The 23,117-nt window shown below is 43.9% G+C and overlaps 1 protein-coding gene across 1 annotated transcript in view; it reads left to right on the top strand.

Annotated features, from left to right (window-relative positions):
- The first annotated feature begins 19,177 nt into the window (after nt 1-19,177).
- Nucleotides 19,178-23,117, top strand: part of LOC121545133 (calcipressin-2) — a 52,090-nt gene continuing 48,150 nt past the window's right edge. Inside the window, exon 1 of the mRNA XM_041855554.2 lies at nt 19,178-19,504. Coding sequence (XP_041711488.1) covers nt 19,418-19,504 — 87 coding nt within the window. The 5' untranslated portion in view covers nt 19,178-19,417. The remainder of the gene's footprint in view (nt 19,505-23,117) is intronic.

The raw sequence follows: 23,117 nt of genomic DNA, 5'->3' as shown, positions 1-23,117 counted from the left end.
TCTGGAGACTGGTTAGGCCACTCCAGGACCTTGAAATGCTTCTTACGAAGCCACTCCTTCGTTGCCCGGGCGGTGTGTTTGGGATCATTGTCATGCTGAAAGACCCAGCCACGTTTCATCTTCAATGCCCTTGCTGATGGAAGGAGGTTTTCACTCAAAATCTCACGATACATGGCCCCATTCATTCTTTCCTTTACACGGATCAGTCGTCCTGGTCCCTTTGCAGAAAAACAGCCCCAAAGCATGATGTTTCCACCCCCATGCTTCACAGTAGGTATGGTGTTCTTTGGATCCAACTCCGCATTCTTTGTCCTCCAAACACAACGAGTTGAGTTTTTACCAAAAAGTTATATTTTGGTTTCATCTGACCATATGACATTCTCCCAATCCTCTTCTGGATCATCCAAATGCACTCTAGCAAACTTCAGACGGGCCTGGACATGTACTGGCTTAAGCAGGGGGACACGTCTGGTACTGCAGGATTTGAGTCCTGATGGTAGGCTTTGTTACTTTGGTCCCAGCTCTCTGCAGGTCATTCACTAGGTCCCCCGTGTGGTTCTGGGATTTTTGCTCACCGTTCTTGTGATCATTTTGACCCCACGGGGTGAGATCTTGCGTGGAGCCCCAGATCGAGGGAGATTATCAGTGGTCTTGTATGTCTTCCATTTCCTAATAATTGCTCCCACAGTTGATTTCTTCAAACCAAGCTGCTTACCTATTGCAGATTCAGTCTTCCCAGCCTGGTGCAGGTCTACAATTTTGTTTCTGGTGTCCTTTGACAGCTCTTTGGTCTTGGCCATAGTGGAGTTTGGAGTGTGACTGTTTGAGGTTGTGGACAGATGTCTTTTATACTGATAACAAGTTCAAACAGGTGCCATTAATACAGGTAACGAGTGGAGGACAGAGGAGCCTCTTAAAGAAGAAGTTACAGGTCTGTGAGAGACAGAAATCTTGCTTGTTTGTAGGTGACCAAATACTTATTTTCCACCATAATTTGCAAATAAATTCATTAAAAATCCTACAATGTGATTGTCTGGATTTTTTTCCCTCAATTTGTCTGTCATAGTTGACGTGTACCTATGATGAAAATTACAGGCCTCTCTCATCTTTTTAAGTGGGAGAACTTGCACAATTGGTGGCTGACTAAATACTTTTTTCCCCCACTGTATAAGGTCCCACAGTTGACAGTGCATGTCAGAGCAAAAACCAAGCCATGAGGTTGAAGGAATTGTCTCTATAGCTCCAAGACAGGATTGTGTCGAGGCACAGATCTGGGGAAGGGTACCAAAACATTTCTGCAACAGTGAAGGTCCCCAAGAACACAGTGGCCTCCATCATTCTTAAATGGAATACATTTGGAACCACCAAGACTCTTCCTAGAGCTGGCTGCCCGGCCAAACTGAGCAATCGGGGGAGAAGGGCCTTGGTCAGGGAGGTGACCAAGAACCCGATGGTCACTCTGACAGAGCTCCAGAGTTCCTCTATGGAGATGTGAGAACCTTCTAGAAGGACAATCATCTCTGCAGCACTCCACCAATCAGGCCTTAATGGTAGATTGGCCAGATGGAATCCACTCCTCTGTAAAAGGCACATGACAGCCCGCTTGAAGTTTGCCAAAAGGCACCTAAAGGACTCTCAGACCATGAGAAACAAGATTATCTGGTCGGATGAAACAAAGATTGAACTCTTTGACCTTCCAACAGGACAACGACCCTAAACACACAGCCAAGACAACGCAGGAGTGGCTTCGGGACAAGTCTCTGAATGTCCTTTAGTGGCCCAGCCAGAGCCCGGACTTGAAGACATCTTCTACATTTTTTAATGTTTTGTCATTTAGGAGACGCTCTTATCCAGAGCGACTTACAGTTAGTGAGTGCACACATTTTTCATACTGGTCCCTCGTGGGAACACAATCAAACATCTCCGGAGAGACCTGAAAATAGCTGTGCAGTAACGCTCCCTATCCAACCTGACGGAGCTTGAGAAGATCTGCAGAGAAGAATGGGAGAAACTCCCCAAATACATGTGTGCCAAGCTTGTAGCGTCATACCCAAGAAGACTCGAGGCTGTAATCGCTGCCAAAGGTGCTTCAACAAAGTACTGAGTAAAGGGTCTGAATACTTATGTAAATGTGATATTTCCGTTTTTTTTTTTTTTATAAATTTGTAAAGAAATCTAAAAAACTGTTTTTTCTTTGTCATTATGAGGTATTGTGTGTAGATTGATGAGGGGGGGAAACGGCTATTGATTAAATATGCCCCTCATTCAACATAGGAACCAGAAAAATTGAATCGTTTTTGTAACCGGTGTCAAAGTCAAGAACCGAGTAAGCAGTACAGGCCAGAACCAAAATCTTTCCTACGCTCTTAGAAAAAATTGTTCCAAAAGGGTTACATTCGCTGTCCCCATAGGCGAACCCTTTTTGGTTCCACGTAGAATCCTTTTGGGTTCCATGGAACCCAACCCAAAAGGGTTCTACCTGGAACCAAAAGGGTACTTCAAAGGGTTCTCCTATGGGGACAGCCGAAGAACCCTTTAAGTTTCTAGATAGCAACTTTTTTTCTAAGTGTACATTACACATTATAATGCATTTTCAAGGAATATTCCTTGGTCGGTTTCTTCCTATCATTTGGTCAGTACTGGTCTTCCTCGGCTGTGCTCTCATCCAGGTTGTCCTCTGCACCTTGCTTCTCCTGTTCTCGCTATCTCTTTCTCTTTCTTCCTCTTCCCAATTACTCTCTCTCTCTCCCTTTTTCTCTGTTTCTCTCTCTCTCTCTCTCTCTCTCTCTCTCTCTCTCTCTCTCGTTCACTCTCCTCTCTTTAACGCTCTATGTTCTTTCTTTCTCTGCTCTCTCCATTCACTCTTTCTTTCTTTCTCTCTTATTCCCTTACCCTCTCTCCCCACACGCTCCCCTTCTCTCTCGCTGTCTCCCCCTGGCTCCCTATGCCTGTACTGTGGCTGCTTTGTTTTATTATTAGCTCGGCCTAAATTACAGCAGCTGCAGTGGCGCCAGGGGGTGGCTGAGCAGGGCCGAGTGAGGAAGTGTGGCACTGGCAGCCTCCATCGCTGCGAGTGCACAGGGATAGTGTGTGTGGGGGGGGCATAAGCGACATAAGGGAGCCTCCAACCAAAAAAGGAAGTCAGTCGGGGTCAACTTACTGTTAGTTAGGATAGTAGAATACACAACGTGCAATTGTTAAATTTGGTAGTGCATCAGCAGTTTTCCTCTTGTTATCAGTCTCTGACAGTCACTCAATTAGCCCATGTCAGCTAACAATTTATAGATTGCTAGGTAAATTAATCTAACCAGCTATCTAAACCTTGTAGTAATCATGGCCGAATTACTGACTGTGTTCCTGACCTCCAGGGGGCCCCCATTGATTTTGTAAGTCACTCTCACTCAGATATCACATGAACATGGCAACATGTGTAGAATTGCAGGAAATGAGCTTTAAAACTGCAAACGTTTCTCTCCATCCCATGGCGAAATGTGTAGAACTGCATGACATGCCAACCAAAGAAACAGCTCTGGGGGTAGGGTGTGTGTGTGTGTGTGTGTGACCCTGTACAGACAGTCTTTACGATACGTTGCCTGTAAACAAAATCAGCCAATGTTTTTAAGTTCATACAGTCCCATTCACCACGTTATTGCCAGGATAAGCCTTTTATATCTCCTGTGCACCTGCCGGCAAGTTTAGGAGTGGGAGTAGATATGGGCCGTTGTGGATGGACATCTATTTTAATAAATCCATTCAATATACACCATAACAAACAAATCCATTATTCATTCGTTTTAGGCAGGTCCTAAGAAATACTATAAGATTAGAATGGCATATTTTCAGTTTAATTATGTTACTGGTCTGTGCAGCCTATATGATAAATGTCTGCAGCATGCACATTAAATCAATAATTAGACTATTTTGTTTATTAAACTGACAAGAATATAATGAAAAATAACAGAATAAAATACAAATAATATTTTTTCCACAGAACTTGTGTCACAGAAACCTGTGGAACCGCAGTCATTCAGTATTTCTTTTTCCAAAAGGTGATATTTTTAAATAGAGCCCAAGGCAAGCCCAAGCATTTTTGATCCACGTTTAATCTCTTTCCTACCCTCACTCTGCTTTTGTTAGGGAGCAGGCATAGGGTCTTACGTTGAGAGTAAACCTATCTTCATCATGATACCGATAGAAAATAATAGCAATCTATATTTTCAAAAGCATGTGAGTCTCGTGTTCATAGGTATTTCACAACCTCCACTGGCTTTTGTAGTTGCCTATACGTGATCAAGCAAAAATAATAGGCCTACATTTGATTTAGGCTACATTATTGCATGCTAAATGTTTCTGATCAGTGATCGATGAGCATACGAATAGATTATCTATACCACCTACACTTTGCCCAGCCAGAGAATTAACCAGTGATATTTATTCAAACAGTAATTCTTTATGGATCCTCCAGTTGTGGTTAAGCAAACAGTGCATGTGGTGGGCTATGCGAAGAGATCGGTGAAGTGACATGCCTCGCAAAGTATAGAACTGCCAGGATGCTAGGAACATACAGTGCTGCTTGAAAGTATGTGAACCCCTTGTACAATTACAGTTTTTACCATGATATCTTCATTTAATCAGAACCAGTCTTTTTGATCTAACAAAACAGGTTTATATTTACCAATGCCATACGTTGGTTTAGAGGAAAGCATGTGTGTAGTAGAAAAACACAATTAAAAAAGAATTAGTGCAGGTGCCAAAATAAGTGAACCCCAAGTTGCATTGGTTAAATCAAGTAGGTAAGTAGAATCAGGTGGGTAAATAATTAGCTACCAAATGAACCAATCAAAGGAGAGATCGTTAAGAAAGAGTTTGGGCGGGACCTTGATCAATTAGAGTTAAGAAACCTGGTCAATTTGGTGTTACCCATCCAGGTGAATGCAAAGCACACCATGCCAAGAGGAAAGGAGATCTCAGAGGAGATCAGGAAGAGGGTAGCGAGAGCACAACAGTCTGGGGAAGGCTATAAAATAATCTCAAAAAGATTTTAGCTCCATCAGTCCACTGTGAGGCAAATAATATACAAATGGAGAGCATTTAACAGGACAGCAACTCGGCCTAGAAGTGGACACCCTTCCAAAATATCCCCAAGAGCCACAAGAACAAGAAAAAATCAGGTAAAAGCCAACCCAAACAAAACAACTAGAGATTTGCAGACCTCCCTTCCTGCATCTCAGGTAACTGCATGCTTCAGCAATAAGAAGAACACTGAATCGAAATGCCATTCATGGGAGGGTTGCTAGGAAGAAGCCTCTGCTGTCAAAAAAGAACCAAACTGCCCTTCTTAACTTTGCCAGAGACCACCTGGACAAACCTGAAGGTTTCTGGAAGTCCATTCTCTGGGCCGATGAGTCCAAAATTGACCTTTTTGGTCACAATGAACACCGCTACAGCACTTGACCATGCTACAGACTCTTGGCACAGCCATGGATCGAGTGGTACAGACGATGGAGCGATGGGAGAGAGGGGTTTTTTCTACACCTCCTTCCACTACAATTCACCCCAACACCTCAATTCACCCCACACTGCTGTCCACCCCTTCACCACCTGGATCCAGTGGGATTCGGCTCTCGCTCCCGAGGGCATATGATGGAACAGCTGCCGGGTGCCAGGGGTTTCTGCTCCTGGTGGAGCTCTACCTGGCAACTGTCCACCCGGCTGCCTCGGGATACGAGAGCGTGTCCGCCCTTATCTCCTGTCTGTCGGGGAAAGCGCTCGAGTGGGCCAACGCTGAGTGGGGAGGAATAGATGCGGCATCGGTGCGCTATGAAGATTTCACCCGCCGGTATTTGATCATCCACCGGAGGGGAGAGCGGCGGGGGAACGGTTGTTCCACCTCAGACAGGGGAAGAGGAGCGCACAGGACTTCGCACTGGACTTCAGGACCTTGGCAGCCAGCGCGGGATAGAATGAGAGGGCCCTGATCAACCATTACCGATGCAGCCTACGGGAGGACGTTTTTCGGGAGCTGGCCTACAGGGACACCACCCTTAACCTGGACCAGCTGGTGGATTTATCGATACGACTGGATAACCTGTTGGCTACCCGCGGACGTCCGGATCAGGGTCCGTCCAGTCCATTCCCCAGCACTTCCGATCCTACACCGGTGGAGCTCGGAGGTGCTGATCTAAGGGTGACCGGAAGGGGGGCTGTTTCCTGCACCAACTGTGGCGGTGCTGGAAAGGGTCCTCAGGGAGTCGAGGCAGCAGGCAGGGCACTGGTGGACCATCCCAGGTGAGTAGGCACCCGACTCAACCAGAGCTCCCTGTTGTGCACATGTGTGTTCACGTAGAATTTCCAGAGTTTTCCCCGCATTGCCAGCATAAGGCGCTCGTAGATTCAGGCGCAGCTGGGAATTTTATAGACCGTCTATTTGCACATAGATTAGGGATCCCTATTGTGCCTGTCGATGTGCCCTTCCCTATACATGCCTTAGATAGTCTCCCTTTAGGGTCAGGCCTGATTAGGGAGATCACAGCTCCACTCTGGATGAAAACGCAGGAGGGTCATGAGGAGAGAATTAGTCTCTTCCTGATCAATTCTCCTGCGTTTCCCGTGGTGTTGGGGCTTCCCTGGTTAGCCTCTCATGACCCCAATATTTAGTGGCAACAGAGGGCTCTCAAGGGATGAGTGGAGAGTGGAGAGTCCAAACCAGGAGAGTCCAAACCAGGTCTCCACTATGCACATTCCTCCCGAATATGCCGATTTGGCTCTCGCCGTCTGTAAAAGGAAGGCGACTCAATTACCACCCCATCGATAGGGGGATTGTGCGATAAATCTCCGGGAGGGCGCTGCACTTCCTCGGAGTCACGTGTATCCTCTGTCACAGGAAGAGACGGCGGCTATGGAAACATATGTCTCGGAATCTCTGGGACAGGGATACATTCGGCCTTCCACTTCCCCTGCCTCCTCGAGTTTCTTTTTTGTGAAGAAGAAGGATGGAGGTTTACGCCCGTGCATTGACTATCGAGGTCTCAATAAGATAACTGTGAAGTACAGTTATCCACTACCTCTCATTGCTAGTATGAGTCGTTGCATGGGGCGCACATCTTCATCAAATTGAATCTCAGGAGCGCGTACAACCTGGTGCTATCCGGGAAAGGGATGAGTGGAAGACGGCATTTAGTACCACCTCTGGGCACTATGAGTACCTCGTCATGCCATACGGATTGATGAATGCTCCCTCAGTCTTCCAATCCTTTGTCGATGAGATTTTCAGGGACCTGCACGGACAGGGTGTAGTGGTGTGTATATAGATGATATTCTCATATCTCATATATACGAGCCGAGCATGTGTCCCTAGTGCGTAAGGTGCTTGGTCGACTGTTGGAACATGACCTGTACGTCAAGGCTGAGAAATGTCTGTTCTTTCAACAGTCCGTCTCCTTCTTAGGATACCGCCTGTCCTCGTCAGGGGTGGAGATGGAAAATGACCGCATTTCAGCCGTGCGTAATTGGCCGACTCCAACCACGGTTAAGGAAGTGCAGCGATTCTTAGGGTTTGCCAACTACTACCGGAGGTTTATCCGAGGCTTTGGTCAGGTAGCGGCTCCCATTACCTCCTTGCTGAAGGGGGGACCGGTGCGCCTGCAGTGGTCAGCTGAAGCGGACAGGGCTTTTGGTCACCTGAAGGCTCTGTTCACCTCGGCTCCCGTGCTGGCTCATCCGGATCCCTCCTTGGCATTCATAGTCGAGGTGGACGCATCTGAGGCTGGGATAGGAGCTGTACTGTCTCAGCGCTCGGGTACGCCACCAAAGCTCTGCCCCTGTGCTTTCTTTTCGAAGAAGCTCAGTCCGGCGGAGCGAAACTATGATGTGGGGGACCTGTTAGCTGTTGTTAAGGCTCTGAAGGCGTGGAGACATTGGCTTGAGGGGGCAAAAAACCCTTTCCTCATTTGGACTGACCACCGCAATCTGGAGTACATCCGGGTGGCGAGGAGACTGAACCCTCGCCAGACAAGGTGGGCCATGTTTTGCACACGTTTTGTTTTCACCCTCTCGTACAGACCAGGTTCCCAGAATGCTAAGGCAGACGCTCTGTCCCAGCTGTATGACACAGAGGAGCGGTCCAGGGAGCCCACTCCCATACTTCCGGCTTCTTGTCTGGTGGCACCGGTGGTATGGGAGGTTGACGTGGACATCGAGCGGGCGTTACGCACGGAGCCCACTCCCCCCAGTGTCCAGTGGGTCGTGTGTACGTTCTGTCTGATGTTCGCGATCGATTGATCTATTGGGCTCATACGTCACCCTCTTCTGGTCATCCTGGCATCGGTCGGACATTGCGCTGTCTTAGTGGGAAGTACTGGTGGCCTACTTTAGCTAAGGACGTGAGGGTTTATGTTTCCTCCTGCTCGGTGTGCGCCCAGTGCAAGGCACCTAGACACCTGCCCAGAGGGAAATTACAACCCCTACCCATTCCACAATGGCCGTGGTCACACCTATCGGTGAATTTCGTTACGGACCTCCCCCCGTCACAAGGGAATACCACGATCTTAGTCGTTGTGGATCAGTTTTCTAAGTCCTGCCATCTCATTCCTTTGCCCGGTCTCCCTACGGCCCTACAGACTGCGGAGGCCCTGTTTATTCAAGTCTTCCGGCACTACGGGGTACCTGAGGATATAGTGTCTGATCGGGGTCCCCAGTTCACATCAAGGTTCTGGAGGGCGTTCATGGACCATCTGGGGGTCTCAATCAGCCTGACCTCAGGGTTTCACCCCGAGAGTAATGGGCAGGTGGAGAGAGTAAACCAGGATGTGGGTAGGTTTCTGAGGTCCTATTGCCAGGACCGGCAAAGAGATGGCCCAAAACTCCCTCCGCCACTCCTCCACTAACCTGTCTCCATTTCAGTGTGTACTAGGTTATCAGCCGGTCCTGGCACCATGGCATCAGAGCCAGATCGAGGCACCTGAGGTGGATGAATGGTTTCGGTGCTCGGAGGAGACCTGGAACGCTGCCCATGTACACCTGCAACGGGCCAACAGGCGACAGAAGGCGAGCGCTGACTGCCACCGCAGTGAGGCCCCGGTGTATGCACTGGGGGACCGAGTCTGGCTCTCGACACGAAACCTACCCCTTCGCCTGCCCTGCCGGAAGCTGGGTCAGTGGTTTGTGGGGCCATTTAAAGTCCTGAGGAGATTGAACAAGGTTTGTTATAGGTTACAGCTCCCTCCTGATTACTATTAACCCCTCGTTCCATGTGTCTCTCCTCAGGCCGGTGGTAGCTGGTCCGCTCCAGGAGTCTGAGGTGCGGGAGGTCCCTCCGCCCCCACTGGACATCGAGGGGGCACCGGCGTACTCGGTCCGTTCCATCCTGGAATCGAGGCGTCGGGTGGGGGGCCTGCAGTATCTCGTGGGGTGGGAGGGGTACGGTCAGGAGGAACCGTGCTGGGTTCCTAGGAGGGACATCCTCGATCCCTCCCTGTTGAGGGATTTCCACCGTCGTCATCCGACTCGTCCTGCTCCGCGTCCTCCTGGCCGTCCCCGAGGCCGGTGTCGGCGCACGGCTTGTACTGTCTCAAATTCAGCCGAGGCTGCTCCTCCTCCTTGCTCGGGCAGGCTTCGGCGTTCGTCGTCACCGGAGTACTAGCTGCCACCGTTTCTGTGTTCTACTTGTTTTGTCTAATTTGCACACACCTGGTTCCAATTACGATAATTTGTTTCCCTATTTTACCCTCTGGTTCCCTCATGGTGTTGTGTGTGATTGTTCGTTGTTTTGTTGTCATTGACATGTTAGTCTGTATTTTCTTCCCTGCGTGGAAGATATGTTATTTACTCTTGACAAGTAAAGTACGTCGTTGACTAAGTTGTGTGTCCTGCGCCTGACTCCATCCTACCGCTACACACTGACACATGACAAGTACAAGTTATCGCTGCTAATGGAGGTGCCACAAGCTATTGGCTGAAGGGGTTCACATATTTTTGCACACATCAAATCGTTTCTATTAAATAAACCACTTTTGTTAAATAAACAATGAAAATATATATTTTTTTTGTTGTTGTCATTTACTTGGAATGTCTTTATTACGACTTGGGGTTTAGATAAATATGTTATGTTTATTTTAATATTTTATAGCAAAAATAATGACCAGCCCTGTAGGGTTCACATACTTTCAAGCAGCACTGTACATGTCTCCTAGGAACATATATCTCTCTATGTTTATAAGATTATAAGCTTCATGTCCACCAGATGCGTCAAACTCTTTGCGTTCCTGCAGAAGTCATTAATTGTCAATGGAGCAGTCCGCAACGCTACGTTTGGGATGCAGCACTAGGCTGCGGTGCGTTCTGTGTACCGCATGTGTTCAATTTTTTCAACTTGTGCGTTGCATGGTAAAACGGAAGTTCATAAAAGTTCCCAATGGCAGGGGTGGCACCATACAGAGACCAAATGATAATGACTATTGTGTAGTTAGAGAAGAGAAGGGCTGATTGACTGGAACTGTGTCTCCTGTAAAAGTGATACTTGGACAATTCATCATCACTACACTTGGGTAGTGCGCCCTGTTGGCTAGTTTTCACGAAACCAGCCAACTTTACCGCAGTCATGACTAGGTCGGTTGGCGGAAATAAAAGTAGAGGCTTTGTCGCCGGCAGTACCTTTCATACGTAAAGAAAAGTCGGCAAATAGTTGGCGGGAAGCTAAAGTTGGCGGGAAAAACGCTAAAAATGAAAAAGTTAAGTCACTCAGAGGAAATGCCCAAGATAAACATATTTATCGAAAACTGTGTAATCACTCTGAAGTTTGAAGTAAAATACAACACCCAAAGTAAACCCATAAAACTATTCAAACCTTTTTTCTAAAGCTTCAACTTCAACACATTGCTCATCTAACATTTATGAGTGTGATGCTCCCTCTGCTGCTCAATAAGCTCAGGGCTCACACTGACTCCGAGTCCCGTGCCCCTGCAGCCTCCAACCCCCTGCAGCTCGACAACCAAAACACACATGACTGTTATGTTTCATGTCAGATGTTGAGAGGTTTGATTTTTGATGTGTGTCTAATGTGTTTATGCATGGGGTCAGTCTGTGTATCCTGAATGTTTACGGATGCATTGTGTGTCATTTGGGGTTAGTGGGTGTCAGTGGAGGCTCCTCAGAGGAGGAAGGTGAGGACCATCCTCCTCAGTGAATTTCATTTTTTTTTAAATTGTGTAACGTAAAAAAAGTTATAATTTTTACATAAAACTATACTAAATATATTCAAGTCACCAAATAATTGATTAAAACACACTGTTTTGCAACAGTAGCCTCAACAGCACTCTGTAAGGTAGCACCATGGTGCATCCAGGGAACAGCTAGTTTCTGTCCTCCTCTGGGTACATACAAAACCTAGGAGGCTTGTGGTTCTCACCCCCTTCCATAGACTTACACAGTAATTATGACAACTTCCGGAGGACGTCCTCCAACCTATCAGAGCTGTTGCAGCATGAACTGACATGTTGTCCACCCAATCAAAGGATCAGAGAATGAATCTAGTACTGAAAGCATAAGCTACAGTTAGCTAGCACTGCAGTGCATAAAATATGGTCAGTAGTTGAGTCAAAGAGAAAGACAATAGTTTAACAGTTTTTTAACTAATTTATTTATTTTAAAATGAGAGAGAGAGAGAGATAAAAACATTTTTTTCACTTAGCCTACTTAACTAGCAAATGCAGCTAGCTAGTTTATCCTACCCAAACACCCGGCTCAAATAGAGAGGAGTGCTATGTGAGCTAGCTGGCTATGGCTATCCAACACTGGAACTCTTCCAAGTCAACGTAAGCTTTTGGTTTTATTCACTTATTGCCATATATAATCTGAAGAGCTGGTATGGTTGTATCCCCCATATATATATATATATATATATATATATATATATATATATATATATATATATATATATATATATATATATATATATATATATATATATATATATATATATATATATATATATATATATATATATATATATATATATATATATATATACAGTGGGGGGAAAAAAAGTATTTAGTCAGCCACCAATTGTGCAAGTTCTCCCACTTAAAAAAGATGAGAGAGGCCTGTCATTTTCATCATAGGTACACGTCAACTATGACAGACAAATTGAGAATTTTTTTTCCAGAAAATCACATTGTAGGATTTTTAATGAATTTATTTGCAAATTATGGTGGAAAATAAGTATTTGGTCACCTACAAACAAGCAAGATTTCTGTCTCTCACAGACCTGTACTTCTTCTTTAAGAGGCTCCTCTGTCCTCCACTCGTTACCTGTATTAATGGCACCTGTTTGAACTTGTTATCAGTATAAAAGACACCTGTCCACAACCTCAAACAGTCACACTCCAAACTCCACTATGGCCAAGACCAAAGAGCTGTCAAAGGACACCAGAAACAAAATTGTAGACCTGCACCAGGCTGGGAAGACTGAATCTGCAATAGGTAAGCAGCTTGGTTTGAAGAAATCAACTGTGGGAGCAATTATTAGGAAATGGAAGACATACAAGACCACTGATAATCTCCCTTGATCTGGGGCTCCACGCAAGATCTCACCCCGTGGGGTCAAAATGATCACAAGAACGGTGAGCAAAAATCCCAGAACCACACGGGGGGACCTAGTGAATGACCTGCAGAGAGCTGGGACCAAAGTAACAAAGCCTACCATCAGTAACACACTACGCCGCCAGGGACTCAAATCCTGCAGTGCAAGACGTGTCCCCCTGCTTAAGCCAGTACATGTCCAGGCCCGTCTGAAGTTTGCTAGAGTGCATTTGGATGATCCAGAAGAGGATTGGGAGAATGTCATATGGTCAGATGAAACCAAAATATAACTTTTTTGGTAAAAACTCAACTCGTCGTGTTTGGAGGACAAAGAATGCTGAGTTGCATCCAAAGAACACCATACCTACTGTGAAGCATGGGGGTGGAAACATCATGCTTTGGGGCTGTTTTTTCTGCAAAGGGACCAGGACAACTGATCCGTGTAAAGGAAAGAATGAATGGGGCCATGTATCGTGAGATTTTGAGTGAAAATCTCCTTCCATCAGCAAGGGCATTGAAGATGAAACGTGGCTGGGTCTTTCAGCATGACAATGATCCCAAACACACCGCCCGGGCAACGAAGGAGTGGCTTCGTAAGAAGCATTTCAAGGTCCTGGAGTGGCCTAGCCAGTCTCCAGATCTCAACCCCATAGAAAATCTTTGGAGGGAGTTGAAAGTCCGTGTTGCCCAGCGACAGCCCTAAAACATCACTGCTCTAGAGGAGATCTGCATGGAGGAATGGGCCAAAATACCAGCAACAGTGTGTGAAAACCTTGTGAAGACTTACAGAAAACGTTTGACCTGTGTCATTGCCAACAAAGGGTATATAACAAAGTATTGAGAAACTTTTATTATTGACCAAATACTTATTTTCCACCATAATTTGCAAATAAATTCATTAAAATCCTACAATGTGATTTTCTGGATTTTTTTTCCTCATTTTGTCTGTCATAGTTGACGTGTACCTATGATGCAAATTCCAGGCCTCTCTCATCTTTTTAAGTGGGAGAACTTGCACAATTGGTGACTGACTAAATAAATTTTTTTCCCCACTGTATATATATATATATATATATATATATATATATATATATATATATATATATATATAAATATATATAACATTATATTGGTTGCAAGAATTTTGTGTAATAATTTAAATTGGAAAATTCTATGTTTTGAATCCGGTGTTGTTTTGCATATCAGTTCATAAACCATGTGCCATTGAATCGGTACATCGAAAATCTCTTCCCAACTATTTTGCAATCTATATGGCACAGCTGTAAATTTTTTCGTCCTTAAATTAAACTGGTATACTTTTTTATTTATCACAATTTTCTTTAATGCAGGGCCGACAGAGAAGTTCCTTACTATTTCCCCCTTCCACTTGCCTCTTCCATTTTTGCGGTAATGCTGCAATTAGTTGGTTGTAATTTTGGATAGAGCAGACATTTCCATATATTTATGTTAGCTGCATGTGTGGCATAACTCCACCAGTCCTATATATGATATCATTTACAAAGATTATACTTTTTAAAATCAATTTGTATATTTGGGTTTAACCATAATATTTGTTGTATTATTCGGAAAGTATTCAGACCCCTTGACTTTCTCCACATTTTGTTACATTACAGCCTTATTCTAAAATTGTTTAAATTGCTGTTGTTTTTCTCATCAATCTACATTTTACATTGAAGTCATTTAGCAGATGCTCTTATCCAGAGCGACTTACAGTCAGTGAGTGCATACATTTTTCATACTGGCCCCCCGTGGAAATTGAACCCACAACCCTGGCGTTGCAAACGCCATGCTCTACCAACTGAGCTACACATGATCTTCACACATACTGTATATTAGACCATTTTCACTGACAGTCGCAACTCAATCAGCTAGACCTATTGCCACACTCATACCCAAATTGCGGGCTTCCCAAATAGGTATAGACCTACATAATTGAATGATTTTATTTAGACGAGTAATTATATAATTTTGGCGAAAAATCAATTTACTTTAGGGCAATCCAGCATCCTAACAGTGCACTGTGCACCCGCCAACTTTCCTTTCAATTAGCAAGAAGCTGAAACCAGAGATCTGCATATAATGGCGAGAAGCTCATGTCTCCACCCTAACAATGGGAGTCTTTGTCCCAAAGGTGGGAAGGCAGGAGACAAGCTTAGGTCTGCATATTATGCCCACAGAAACGCATTGGGCTTATTCTGGACAGATTTTGGCGAGAGTAAGTCCTCTCGCTTTGCCTCTTCCTCTATGCTGAAACTGTCACCGGAGAAAGCATCTGAGTGAGCGAAACAGTGCCCCTCTAAATGTAGTCCATGTACAGTTGAAGTCGGAAGTTTACAACATTTAGGTTGGAGTCATTAAAACTAGTTTTTCAACCACTCCACACATTTCTTGTTAACAAACTATAGTTTTGGCAAGTCGGTTAGGACATCTACTTTGTGCATGACACAAGTAATTTTTCCAACAATTGTTTACAGATAGATTATTTCACTTATAATTCACTGTATCACAATTCCAGTGGGTCAGACGTTTACATACACTAAGTTGAATGGGCCTTTAAACAGCTTGGAAAATTCCAGAAAATGATGTCATGGCTTTAGAAGCTTCTGATAGGCTAATTGACATAATTTGAGTCAATTGGAGGTGTACCTGTGGATGTATTTCAAGGCCTACCTTCAAACTCAGTGCCTCTTTGCTTGACATCATGGGAAAATCAAAAGAAATCAGCCAAGACCTCAGAAAATAAATTGTAGACCTCCACAAATCTGGTTCATCCTTGGGAGCAATTTCCAAACGCCTGAAGGTACCACGTTCATCTGTACAAACAATAGTACGCAAGTATAAACACCATGGGACCACGCAGCCGTCATAACGCTCAGGAAGGAGACGCGTTCTGTCTCCTAGAGATGAACGTACTTTGGTACGAAAAGTAAAAATCAATCCCAGAACAACAGCAAAGGACCTTGTGAAGATGCTGGAGGAAACAGGTACAAAAGTATCTATATCCACAGTAAAATGAGTCTTATATCGACATAACCTGAAAGGCTGCTCAGCAAGGAAGAAACCACTGCTCCAAAACCGCCATAAAAAAGCCAGACTACGGTTTGCAACTGCCCATGGGGACAAAGATCGTACTTTTTGGAGAAATGTCCTCTGGTCTGATGAAACAAAAATAGAACTGTTTGGCCATAATGACCATCGTTAAATTTGGAGAAAAAAGGGGGTATGCTTGCAAGCCGAAGAACACCATCCCAACTGGGAAGCACAGGTGTGGCAGCATCATGCTGTGGGGGTGCTTTGCTGCAGGAGGGACTGGTGCACTTCACAAAATAGATGGCATCATGAGGAAGGAAAATTATGTGGATATATTGAAGCAACATCTCAAGACATCAGTCAGGAAGTTAAAGCTTGGTCGCAAATGGGTCTTCCAAATGGACAATGACCCCAAGCATACTTCCAAAGTTGTGGCAAAATGGCTTAAGGACAACAAAGTCAAGGTATTGGAGTGGCCATCACAAAGACCTGACCTCAATCCTATAGAACATTTGTGGGCAGAACTGAAAAAGCGTGTGCGAGCAAGGAGGCCTGTCAGGAGGAATGGGCCAAAATTCCCCCAACTTATTGTGGGAAGCTTGTGGAAGGCTACCTGAAACGTTTGACCCAAGTTAAACAATTTAAAGGCAATGCTACCAAATACTAATTGAGTGTATGAAAACTTCTGACACACTGGGAATGTGATGAAAGAAATAAAAGCTAAAATAAATAATTATCTCTACTATTATTCTGACATTTCACATTCTTAAAAAACAGTTGTGATCCTAACTGACCTAAGACAGGGAATTTTTACTAGGATTCAATGTCAGGAATTGTGAAAAACTGAGTTTAAATGTATTTGGCTAAGGTGTATGTAAACTTCCGACTTCAACTGTATGTGATGCTGTCTAGACAGAAATAGTATGACATGCCATACTCTTGGTTCAGACAGCATCACATACATGGTCTACACATACTGAGAGAGAGGGGCGCTGTTTCGCTCGCTCGGATGCTTTAACTGAGATTGATGCGTCTTTCTGTCAGTACACGTCTCAGCCAAATAAAATATCAATATTTCGATATTTTATTTGGACGGGCAAGGAGGTACGGTAGGGCGGGCCAGGCCCCCTGAGGTCCGCCCCTAACACCGACCCTGGTACAGTCAACTTTAGGGACAGTTCTCTGTGTACTTCTGTGGTCTGAAGTAACCTTTTATGAGTGGATCATCTATTAGTGTGACAATTTTAGGTCTCCTATTAATCAAGGATCTGGTAAGTGGAATGATGGTTGAATATCCAGGACACACTCAAATATATATTTCAATGCAATTCATAAAGTAAAAATATTCACTTCACAGATAGATTTGCAAGGAGGATAAACCCCTCTGAGAACACTGGATTAATGAGGGTAGATGATGGTTTTATTCCAAATGGATTTTAAGATGAGTTTTGAAAATGCTGACTAACTGAGATCATTTGAAATGAGAAGTAAGAAAACTTTAAAGTGGAGCACAGAAAATGCCTCATCATATTGAGCATCTCATCCTCAATCTACTCATATTTGATAATAATTGCATGATATTACTAATATAAAGTAGTACTATGATAATGGATCAAGAAGTGTAACACCATTCTATTCAATTTTATTCCATTCTACTCTAGCAACATAGTGCTGCTTAGTCAATTCACACCCTAACAGAGGGGTCATAGCCTCAGGCCGGTCAGAACCAGATTGAGCCACCTTAGTTAACAGAGCATAATATCTGGCTAGTGTGGTTGTCTGTCTGTCTCTCTGTCTCTCTGGACAATGTGCCCTGTGGTAAATGACATGACACACAGACAGACAGCCCACTCCCTCCAGCCTATTGTCTACTCATCATGGCTTATGACGACTTTTATTGTCTTAGCTAGTGAATGATGAAACTGAGAGCTTGTGCTGGAGTTGAGGAGTGTGAGGTGCTGGAAAAAGTACCCAATTGTCATACTTGAGTAAAAGTAAAGATACCTTAATAGAAAATGACTCAAGTAAAAGTGAAAGTCACCTAGTAAAATACTACTTGAGTAAAAGTATTTGGCTTTAAATATACCTAAGTATCAAAATTAAATGTAATTAATCAAATGTACTTAAGTATCAAAAGTACAATTATGAATAATTTGTAATTACTTATATTAAGCAAACTAGTAGGCACAATTTTCGTGTTTTTATTTATTGACAGATACCCAGGGGCACACTCCAACACTCAGGCATAATTTATAAATGAAGCATTTGTGTTTAGTGAGTCCACCAGATCAGAGGCAGTAGGGATGACCAGGGATGTTCTCTTGATAAGTGTGTGAATTGGACAATTTTCCTGTCCTGCTAAGCATTAACAATGTAACGAGTACTTTTGGGTGTCAGGGAAAATGTTTGGAGTAAAAAGTACATAATTTTCTTTAGGAATGTAGTGAAGTAAATGTAAAAGTTGTAAAAAAATATTAATAGTAAAGTAAAGTACAGATACCCCAAAAAACTACTCAAGTAGTACTTTAAAGTATTTTTACTTAAGTACTTTACACCACTGTGCAATACTGAAGTCTATCGGAAGTTTGGGCCAATCAGATGAAGTTGAGAGAGAGAATGCACATGTCACATGACATCATCATAATGAGTAAGGGAGAAATGACAATTGTGGTAAGTTATTGTACTACAGGCTGCTTCTGCAATGTCCATTACATTACATATTAGCAGGCTATACTTGATTTGTCTGGATTGTTGTGCATTTGCACTAGGCACTTTATGATCAAATGTGTTGGGAAGGTTATAATTACAAAAAACTACTGTAGCATGCAAGTATAGACAGCCTACCCCATAAATATATATTCAATAGGGTCACTACACATGTGGGAAAGGATGGGTCTATAACATGAGCATGCATATCACTTTGAATTTGAGTCAACACAAACTGACTTCTTAATTATTTAGCAATTACATAAACATATTTCAACATTTAGACCACACTTATTAAACGAATTAACTGACACTTGATTCGCAGAATAGTCCTACATGTTAAAAAATGATAATAGAACCATTTAAGCAGACGCTCTTATCCAGAGCAACTTACAGTTAGTGAGTGCATACATTTTCATACTGGCCCCCTGTGGGAAACGAACCCACAACCCTGGCGTTGCAAGCGCCATGCTCTACCAACTGAGCCACAGGGGACTCAAACTGAGTAGCCTAGAGTCAAACATTTGATGGAGCATGGTGCCTAGGCAGAGGCCTATTCTATGGAACCAAGACATTATCAAATTCAATTCCACGCTATTTTTGTGGACTGTGTTATAGGCAGTCATGATTATTATTGCTGGGAGAAGTTGGCCTAGAATACATAATTTCAGAGTTATTTTCTCAGTTATGTTCATGGGCTAAATGAGAAGGAGAAATAAATAAAGGGAGGCAGTCAGAACCGGACCGCAGGCTACAAGCTGCAGTGCTCCCGCTCTACCCTACAGCATCGCTAAATGAACAAATTAGGCATGACGTCAATGTTGTGCCTGAGCGCGCGCTGGTTGGTTCGCTCGCGAACGTTTCTGACCGTCGTTCTGAATTGGAGCGGTGTGAGAGAGTTTACAGCTGCATCATCACTTCATATAGCGCACCCAAACTGCGAGGACACCACCTCATCGGAAGCGAACCCATTTGGAGTGTACAATCACCTGCGAGGCTGTGACTGCACTTTCTCTGAAGCAGACTAGGACCCAACGAAATATTTTATTTTATTTATTTATTTATTTCTCAGCTACGAAAGGGAATGCCATCGATAAATATGAAACTGGAGATGGTGACCATCATCGCCTGCGAGGTAGATGCCGAGGTCTTTACGTCCGACAAAATGCAGGTAGGCCGACAGTTTCATATAACCGCACGTTCAATATTTTGATTATATTTTTCGTTTTGTGCTCCGAATTACGCATGACCGGATTTTCTGCATGTCCCAAAGTGCCTGTCTTGATGACGTTTTATGCAGTCTCCCGTTCACCCTGGATATTTATCAATGAAACCGCAGTTCGTCAAGATGCACGTCCTGAAAGCGCATTGATGCCCTCGATTTCATAATTGATTGAGGTTTGTGGGGTTGCAGAAGTGGGGAAGGTAGGGCGGGAAAAAAAGCATCATGCAGTAGCCTACACTTTTTTTTACTGAATGCACTTCAGACTACATCTCACAACTGGTCAATTTTAGTATGCAAGTTATATGCGTAAATGCAAAGCGGGGGGAAAGGAGGGGGTTATTGAATTGAACTTGAGGAGAAGCACAGAAATAAATTAGTTTTTTTTTAGACGCAGTGTCGGAGTCGGACCCCCCTCAACCCTCCCCCTTTCAGCATTGCAGGGGCCAGATAGCTAGCCTACTACTATAGTGAGCGCATGCATCAAATCTAACGGTCACGGGGCAGACGATGTGGGTACTTAGATGCCCAAACGTTGTAGCCTTGGCATAAGAAAGTGCCAATAATTCATTTAAATGCCACACAGATGTTGTTCAAATGGCTAACCCACTGAACCATTTAGAAATTCCAACGTCAGATTTTTCCTATCCAAAGACTGCCTGACTGTCTGTCATTGTGGATCAAAGCTGGCCATTGTATTGTCCAGCACAGAGAAGGTATTAGTATACTGTTATCCTAAGTCTTTCCTAAATACAGTTATGTAGTCTGAACAGAGGTCTTATGCTATGAAAAAGTAAACAGTAGCTCTGCCATGGCCTCAAAAAACACAAACATGATGCATGTGTGCTCGTGCACACACACAGACACACACACAGACAGACAGAATAGACAAGCACCCAAATGTATTGGACATAGGGGAAAGGTAAGGTAAACAGACAGGCTCACATCACCTCGTCCTGACAAACCGCAGCCCATCTCCGACTCCAAAAACAAAACACTTTTATTTTTTTCACATTCTACCCTGCATCACCTGAGCTCTGCATATCCTAACTCTTCACCTCACTGACTCCTAAAACCCTACAACCACCTTTTGCCTGGGGATGCTCATGAAATCATGCAATGCAGGGGAGTGCGCGCAGGCTCATTTGTGATAGGATGGCACAAAGAACAGGACTAATCCTGGTTTCTGGCAGTCTGGGAACGAGAGGACGGGACGGGGGACGGGGGACGGGGGGTTGGGGGAAAGATTAGCAGGGCATGCACGTGGTTGGGGAACACTGATTGAGATCATCTCTCCCAGGCAGCTTGCAGTTGGTTCATTGTTTTCATATATCATTCAAGGAGGCCTCATCTCATCTGTTGTCTGTGTGTTATTTGTCTCTCCCTTTATTCATCTAAAGTGATAGATGCCCGATAATCTCACTCTGCTTTACCGCTGTTAATCTGGGTAAACTGAACTAATATGGGCTGTGGTGAACCGTGGACTGGATTGCTGTTATTGACATAACATAAATATTATAGCATGGAGTTCGAAGCTATAGCTGAGAAATTAATGTTACCCAGCTAGCACAGAACGTTCCCGTAACGTTTCCTAAAGGTTCTCCTTTGGTTATTTAAAAAACAACTTTCCCATTACGTTCTGGGAATAAAAATGTGTTAGCTGGGTAGGCTATCTTGTTTTGTGTCTTGTCTTGAGCCAAGGAACCAGTGTAGGAATTGAGGGACAGTGTGTGATAATATTGTTGTTGGTAATACTGATACAGTGTCTGGTTGTGAATGATACTATGCTGTCCATCTGGTTGTGGTTCATAGCCAACCTGTAACTGATACTGTTCTGATTCTGCCTTGCAGGCTATGAAATATTGAGGAATTGCTACCTACAATATCCAACTAAGCGTCTATCTAGCTCTGGTCCAGACAGGCTTTAATGTGCGTTCCTCTACTAACGCCCTATATCAGCGTTTGTAGAGGAACATGCACTAATGCCCTGGATCAGAGCTAGCTTTTAGCTTGCAGTCTTTTTCGAGATGATCATACTATGTTTTTCAGATTGCCACTGGTCTAGGATTAGTCAGTCAGAAGGACTGGTTGGTGCTTTTCTCAATAGTATAGGCTGAACCTGTGGTTTTATGTTAGTAATGTCAATTGATAGCCTGGTCCCAGATCTGTTTGTGTCGTATTGCCAACTCCTATGGTTATTGTCATGCCGTCTCAAACAGATCTGGGACCAGGCTAGTTAATTGAGTGCTGTGCCAGGTGTTGTTATGCCGGTGATGCTAATTGATGCTTACAGGGTTAGTTTAAGTGGATTGTTGGCCTTAGCAGTTGCTATAGAATTTACGATAGCTGATGCATTAGTTTGTGTGGTGGTTTGTAACACTGTCGTTACCTGGAGAATATAGAGCAGCATCAGCAGATTAAATGTGAAGGTCACAGGAATGAGCTATACTACCGGTCAAACGTTTTAGAACACCTACTCATTCAAGGGTTTTCTTTATTTTAACTATTTTCTACATTGTAGAATAATAGTGAAGACATCAAAACTATGAAATAACACATATGGAATAATGTAGTAACCCAAAAAGTGTTAATCAAATCAAAATACATTTTATATTTGAGATTCTTCAAATAGCCACCCTTTGCCTTGATGACAGCTTTGCACACTCTTGGCATTCTCTCAACCAGCTTCACCTGGAATGCTTTTCCAACAGTCTTGAAGGAGTTCCCACATATGCTGAGCACTTGTTGGCTGCTTTTCCTTCACTCTGCCGTCTGACTCATCCCAAACCATCTCAATTGGGTTGAGGTTGGGGGATTATGGAGGCCAGGTCATCTGATGCAGCACTCCATCACTCTCCTTCTTGGTAAAATATCCCTTACACAGCCTGGAGGTGTGTTAGGTCATTGTCCTGTTGAAAAACAAATGATAGTCCCGCTGCAGAATGCTGTGGTAGCCATACTGGTTAAGTGTGCCTTGAATTCTAAATAAATCACAGACAGTGTCACCAGCAAAGCACCCCCACACCATAACACCTCCTCCTCCATACTTTACGGTGGGAACTACACATGCGGAGATCATCCGTTCACCCACACCGCGTCTCACAAAGACACAGCGGTTGGAACCACATTTCCACCGGTCAAGGACACATTTCCACCGGTCTAATGTCCATTGCTCGTGTTTCTTGGCCCAAGCAGGTCTCTCTTCTTACTGGTGTCCTTTAGTAGTGGTTTCTTTGCAACAATTTGACCATGAAGGCCTGATTCACACAGTCCCCTCTGAACAGTTGATGTTGAGATGTGTCTGTGACTTGAACTCTGTGAAGCATTTATTTGGGCTGCAATTTCTGAGGCTGGTAACTCTAATGAACTTATCATCTGCAGCAGAGGTAACTCTGGGTCTTCCATTCCTGTGGTGGTCCTCATGAGAGACAGTTTCATCATAGCGCTTGATGGTTTTTGCGACTGCACTTGAATAAACTTTCAAAGTTCTTGAAATGTTCTGTATTGACTGACCTTCATGTCTTAAAGTAATGATGGACTGTCGTTTCTCTTTGCTTATTTG

Source organism: Coregonus clupeaformis, chromosome 29, assembly GCF_020615455.1.
Source record: "Coregonus clupeaformis isolate EN_2021a chromosome 29, ASM2061545v1, whole genome shotgun sequence".
NCBI lineage: Eukaryota > Metazoa > Chordata > Actinopteri > Salmoniformes > Salmonidae > Coregonus > Coregonus clupeaformis.
The sequence above is the reverse complement of the archived record's forward strand: the minus strand, read 5'-3'. Positions and strand labels throughout refer to the sequence as shown.